The sequence below is a fragment of the Macrobrachium rosenbergii genome, chromosome 51 (assembly GCF_040412425.1).
Source record: "Macrobrachium rosenbergii isolate ZJJX-2024 chromosome 51, ASM4041242v1, whole genome shotgun sequence".
Taxonomy (NCBI): Eukaryota; Metazoa; Arthropoda; class Malacostraca; order Decapoda; family Palaemonidae; genus Macrobrachium; species Macrobrachium rosenbergii.
In genome coordinates, this window is record NC_089791.1 from 24,948,388 (window position 1) to 24,955,139 (window position 6,752).

Here is a 6,752-nt window from a genome sequence, read left to right on the forward strand (position 1 = left end):
TGAATGCGCTTAACATTCATTCATTCATATGTAACACGCGCCATGTCCGTTGATACCGCCGAATGCATTCATACCGAATGAACTGCCCTGTGACATCGACGGGTCAGTCCTTTTAGACAACCGGCCCTTTTGAAAGAAGCGCAATTCAAAAGGTGTATTGATTTGTATTCGGTGGGAGCAATGCCGTAGCCTTTGCCTTCCTGCGTCTGCAGTCAGGTGATTGCATCGTTGAATGTAAACCAGTGAGAGATGGAAACGTAAACATCTGTCGTTTATATTTACATTCATGTATGTATGTGTACAGTACATGTATGCATGTATGTATGTATGTGTATATATATATATATATATATATATATATATATATATATATATATATATGTATATATATGTGTATGTATATATATATGTACTCGTATGTATGTATGATGTATGTACTGAATAGAGAATATGCTTGTGTGTAGATTTTAAGTTGCTAGGATTGCCTTATTTGGCAAAAAACAAAAACAAAAAATTATATACATTTAGCTTGATAAAATAATGACTTCAGGTTCGCTCGGACAATTCTGCAGTCTTAACTTCTAGCTGCAACCTTATATTTGTCCCGTGCTAACATCATTGATTGATAGATTCAGGCAAACAAGGAAAGATAATTATCGATACAAACATGTAGATCTTAGAAATTTAGCTTTTTTTTTTATCGATGTAAACGCCTAATAACTTTGCAATTATGAATAATTCAGTCTTATATTTCAGTCTTGAAAATTTGGTCTTTTCACTGACATATTCTTGCAATACATTGCCTTTCTATGACGACTTTCTGACACATCCAATGTTATTATTAAATAATCAGCTCATAGACTGAATCTTTTGTTCTTGGCGTGAGAGTTGTGAAGAGACGAAGAGTTTTATGATATCTATTTACTTTGCAATGTTTTCCCGAATACCGGTCAGGCATTAGGGGGGAAATGGGACTTTGAACTAGGTGAGGTCGCGCAGCGCAAACTACAAATCCGATCTAAAATGGAAAGTAAGACTTTAATCTTGCGCGCCATGGTTGAAAGACTAGAGAAGCATTACTCAGAATTTATCTGCGAGGACCAAAATCGAGTTGCGAATTGGTGGGTGTCTTTACGTCTCCCTTCCTTTCCCCGAAACAGAAACGTTCGCGCGAACGCTGAAAGCTTAGCACAGTCGATTCCGTACCCTCGAAGCGACAGCGAATAAACCATGGTCTCAGAATAAACCGCCGCTTTGCTGAGCGTTCTACGAACGCGCACTCTTTCTCCCGCGTTGTTTAGCAAAGGCGGGAATCATTTCCTGGAAAAAGGAGCAATTTCGAGTGTGAAAATTCCAGCCCTCTCTGCTTGTAACTTTCCTCGTTCGCGGTTGTTGAAAGCTTCCTCAATAATCTGTCGCGGTTAATCACGCGTCAGCGAATGGGTGTAAGAACCGTGATTAAGAATGTCATTCCGATGGAATTGCCCCGCCATGCTCTGTTCGGTAACGGCCTGGAAAGTCGTGTTATTGTCATGCTCATTATTGGAACCTCTTCGGGGGCAGCGTTTCCTCGTAGCTTTCCTCGTCGGAATTGTGGTTAGAGGGCTTTATGCTTTTTCTCTTCTTGTGTGTGCGTTTGCGGTTTTTAAATTCTATTAAGACACTGAGAATTTTTTTTACATGTATGTCAAGTTCATTAAGAAAGAACTTGGCAATACATAATATTTTAATATATAATATATATAGCCTCTTGTCATGTCAGGTTGGAGGGTTTTACATTTTATTTTACTTAATAACTATGTGCTTTTATCTTTGATATTCAATAACGGAAGAATCTTCAAGTGTACAATCCAGTTTCCATTCTCCTAAGTAACAAATGAAAATCATCAGTTGTAAAGGAAATCATATAAAAACAAGTGTACTTATTATGTAAATAACTAGAATTTTGGTTAAACATTTTCGACTTTTATAGGACACCCGCTTTCACAAACGTAAATATGTTCGAAATGTAATTCATACATAAGGTGAAATTGGCCTGTTAGGAAAATTAATGCTGTTGTCTAATTTATTGTGGCATTCTGAAACATTAGTATTTGAGAATCTACCGTTTCATATTTAAGGGCTAAATTTATCATGAAAAAACACTGTTATGATTTTTAGACCAGGGAAAACTTTTCTTGAGGTGAAATGGGCTGTTTGAACAAAGAACAAACTGAAGGAGCCTTGGTCATGAATGTAAACATTTACTTTTGGTTTAGTTTCTTTTGTTGTGACAGAATCATCTCAACCTTTCGGCGTTTGGTGTTTTCACTCAAAATAAAATTGTTCCTCTTTTTGTCTTCACTATAATAAAGTCTGACAGTTATTTACCATGTTTAACCTATTGAAATGTAGTTACATTCAAGTTTTATAAAACGAGTAATTCGTCAACTCAAAGGTTTCTCACTTGCACCTTTTTTTTTTTCCTTCCAGGAGTAACGCCAGTCATACGCGAACAGCCTAAGGACATAGTGGCCCGACGTAATGATCCAGCAACTCTCAACTGCGCAGCTTCAAACGCCGCGCGAATCACGTGGTATCGGAATGGCCAGCCGGTAGTGACGTCGCCGCAGGATCCCCGATCTCACCGCGTCCTCCTGCCCTCAGGATCCCTCTTCTTCCTCCGCGTGGCTACGAACAGGAGGGACTCGGATGCTGGGACCTACTGGTGCGTCGCCTCCAATAGTCACGGAGCCACGCGGTCGAACAACGCAACTCTGACCGTGGCGTCCCTTGGATACGAATTTGAAACGTCCTTTGAACCGGTGACCAAAGTGACTATTAATGGTTCCATCACACTGCCATGTCGACCTCCTAAAGGGACCCCGGAGCCGAAATTAAGTTGGCTCCAAGATGGTCTGGAGGTAATTAACTCCAGTCGAGTTTTTGTGATGGAGAATGGTGATCTTGTTATTAATGGCACCCAGCAAGAAGATTCGGGAACATATCTTTGTCGTGCCCGTAATTTGGCTGGTACCAGGGAGAGTCCTCCAACACAACTTGTGATAATGAGTAAGTATAGTCTTTTATTTTTAGGTAACTGTCAAATTCTTTATTTAAGTATCTTGAGCCATGACTTTTACTGAAGTAAGTGATTTTTCCTGACTTATGATTTTAGTTATATTTTTTTTCAGCATTAAATGATTGCATATATATTTAACCAGAAAAATCAGCTTTGATGTTTAAAATTTATAGATGCAACACATCATCACTGCATCTGATAAACTTGTGCTTGCCATTTCATGTCTTGTCTAAAGTTAATTTTTACTGCTTTTGTTATAATGATGTTTATTTTATTTCTTTACAGCTCCCCCATGGTTTGAGGAAAGCCCTTCAAACATGACAGTGGCATCTGGTGTCACTGTTCAGCTTGCCTGCAAGTCACAAGGCCATCCAGCACCAACAGTTACTTGGCAGAAGCTGGATGGTAAGATGCCTCTAGGTAGAGCAATGATTGAAGGTCAGCATTTGGTGTTAGAAAAGGTAGAACCTGCAGATTCAGGCGACTATGTCTGTAAAGCTGAAAATGAAGCTGGAATGACCTCTGCAAGAGCAACTCTTGTGATAGTTGATGCTCCTGTAATGACACAAAAACCACAAGACACGCAGGTTGTGGTTGATGGAGCGGCAGAGCTCTCTTGTCAAGTTGAGGGTGACCCATCTCCATTTGTACTTTGGAGACTTCCAACACAAGACAGAAGTGCTCTGCTGACACCTTCATTGAGTGTTGGTCATATTTCTGTTTCAAATGATGGACAGAAACTGTCTCTGCAAAAGCTAGCAATAACTGATAGTGGAAGTTATTACTGTTGGGGAGTTAGCAGTGGAGGAGGAGTAAGTGCAAAGGCAGAGGTGATAGTGGTAGAAGCTTTTCCTCCACCTGTTGTAGGAATTGGCCCATATGATATTGCAGCTAAGCCTGGTGGTGTAGCCTCATTTTCTTGTGAAGCAGTAAGTGAATATGCTAAGCCATCTATATCATGGTGGTATCGTCCTGCAGCTCACATAGCTGCCCGTCAGCTCACTGAAGATAACAACAATTCAAGGCTCTCTTTTCAAGATAATGGTGCTATCATTTTAAAAAGTCTTCAAGCATCTGACTCTGGAATATATTCTTGTCACATCACAGCTGAAACGGGTAAAATTGAACAAGAAGCCATCCTAAAAGTAGCTAGTGACACCACAGAAACTAAACCACCAAAGCTTCCTGCTCCTCCTTCAAAACCTAAGCTAATGTCAGTGAATGAAACATCAGTACATCTGACATGGTTGCCAAATTCTCAAATGAAAAGCAGTTCTGAACAGTGGTATGTAGTAGAATACTGGCAAAAAGACTGGGAAGAGTGGAGAGTTGCAGAGACTGATTTGACTGAAGAAGCTTGTTTACTTAATAATCTATCACCTGGCCGAACATATTTCTTTTTAGTCCGCGCTGTAAATAGAGAAGGTATTTCATTCCCAAGCCCCTGGTCAGATCCTGTCATTACACAGGTGCGAAATGACTTGTCTGTTAGTGAAGAGGAAATTCGTTACACAAAACGTCGTCTCTCACGCCCTGTAGTGACCATCACTGATGGTAGTGTCACAAGCCCTGGCAGTATTCGTCTAACTTGGAAGTTCATAGCATCTACAGACAACAGTGTTGAAGGTGTTCTAGTTTATATAATAGAATCCCATAAAACTGTCAGAGTAATCACAGTCCTTGGATCTGCATCATACTCTCATGTTCGGGATCTGAAGCCCAACACTAACTACACATTCTTCTTGGTTCCCTTTTGGCAAGGGGTTGAGGGCACACCATCGAACTCATTTTCCATCACAACTCCAGAAGATGGTAAGTTGTACCAAATTCAGCAAAACTAATTTTGCTCTTTCTAAGTTTTTCCAAAATGTTATATTCAAGATGAAAGTACTTTAGTTTTAAAAACATGTTTATATATCCCGATAAAATATTCAAATCACTTGTAATTTTTATTCTTATTTCAGTTCCCTTGTCAGCTCCAAGCAAAGTTAGTGTGGAGTCTCATGAAGATGGTTCAACCCTTATCACTTGGGATACTCTTTCTTCACTGGAGGCACGTGGTGAAATCATTGGTTATCAGGTAGCACTCTCATATAATGGAACACAAACTACAGAGACTGTTGTTAATCCTTGGCTAGAAGCTCGTGGTCTGGTACCAGGCCGCTTGTATACAGTGAGAGTAGCAGCTTTAACCAGAGTTGGCCCAGGTCCTTTTAGTGCCCCTGTGTACATGAACGGAGGAGCCAAGGGCATCCTAAAGATCCATGATGGTACATCTTTAAGTAATGAAAATTCATCTGTTTTGTATGCCCAGCCAGAACCCGAATGGCTTGCTTATTTGTTAGTGCCTTTAGTTATTGTGCTCTTTCTAGCAACGCTTGTTTATGTTAAAAGGCTACGTCGCAAGCCTCCTGCTTCCACAGTACCCCGTACGCCATCACTATACCAAGATTCTTCAATATATCCCACCCAACATAATGTTCAGGTGTACAATGAGAAGAAGCTGTGGCAGTCCTCCGACAGTGACAGGGATTCCAGTTTATCTTCAACTCGCCTACTGCGCTCCAATCCTTTGATTAATGAATATGCAGAGCCCAAAGTGCAACAGATCAATGAGACAACAGAGCCTTATGCCACCACGGCATTGCTGGCTCCCGAATCCCCCCATCTAAACAGAGGCCCTCCATGGAGACACCAGAGTGATGACTCAGGAGTCCAGGTCAACTGGTCAGCAATCCTTCCACCACCTCCAGCATGCCCCCCACCACCCCAGGATCTTGATCTTGGAGATCCGTTGCGATCGGCAGATCCTCATGACATACATATCATTCGAAGTGTTCCTTCGCAGCGTAGCAGTGTCAGTGGTTCCGAGCAATACAAGAGACCCTGTGATAGCACATCTGAATACAGTTACGATGTTTACTCGCAAATGACTCCGAATGAGAGCCAGACTGGCTATCACATGTATAATGCTATGCCTGTTTGTGGCTGTGTTGAAGTGAGTATAGAGGATAACTCGTCACAACAAGTTGATTTATCGAAGAAAACTTAGTTGTACCAGGAAGACTCCTTTTAGTGTCTTTTTCTTGAATACGTACAACTGACGTAAATGTTTTATACGAATTTCAGCCACCCATTAAGCTCAGCTATGAAAATACTGCAGATCTCTCCATTTTGTAATTTAGGTTTTGTAAATAGTGAAATTTGATACCAAAGATGTAAATAGACGAAAAATGCATATCCATTATTTTATATTCGAAAAGCATCCAAGTAAAAAATTAGTAAAACAGTGAGAAATTTCCGTGAAAGATAATTAGCAAATCAATTTTATGAGCAATCGTTGGCCCAGGTATATTAGTTGAAGTGTACGGATAGGTGACAGCTTCCTCAAGAACAGTTGTAGAAAGACTTGTCATCAAGCAAAAATCAAGCAAGCTCTGGCAGCATTTCCTGTATGGTCTTGGTTAGTCTCAAAGAGCATTTGAGCCTGACTCAAGTAACGCAAGCAGATGTCGCTGTTAACCAATGTAGTTCATTCTCAAACACGTCCATCCCTTGATACAAACATTTGTACCTTACCACGTCCAGTGCATTGGGAGGCAAAATATATTTATCCAGCAGTTATGCTTTTACATGTACATATCAGTATCCCAGCAGCTTTATACTTCTTCGCCAAAATAATAAACGAATA

The 6,752-nt window shown here is 40.4% G+C and overlaps 1 protein-coding gene across 1 annotated transcript in view; it reads left to right on the forward strand.

Annotated features, from left to right (window-relative positions):
* The window catches only part of LOC136833227 (protein sax-3-like), a 42,372-nt gene extending 35,928 nt beyond the window's left edge, over positions 1-6,444 (forward strand). The window contains exons 2-4 of the mRNA XM_067095099.1: positions 2,473-3,051; positions 3,347-4,873; positions 5,026-6,444. Of these exons, the coding sequence (XP_066951200.1) occupies positions 2,473-3,051; positions 3,347-4,873; positions 5,026-6,113 (3,194 nt within the window). The 3' untranslated portion in view covers positions 6,114-6,444. The remainder of the gene's footprint in view (positions 1-2,472; positions 3,052-3,346; positions 4,874-5,025) is intronic.
* The last annotated feature ends 308 nt before the right edge of the window (positions 6,445-6,752 follow it).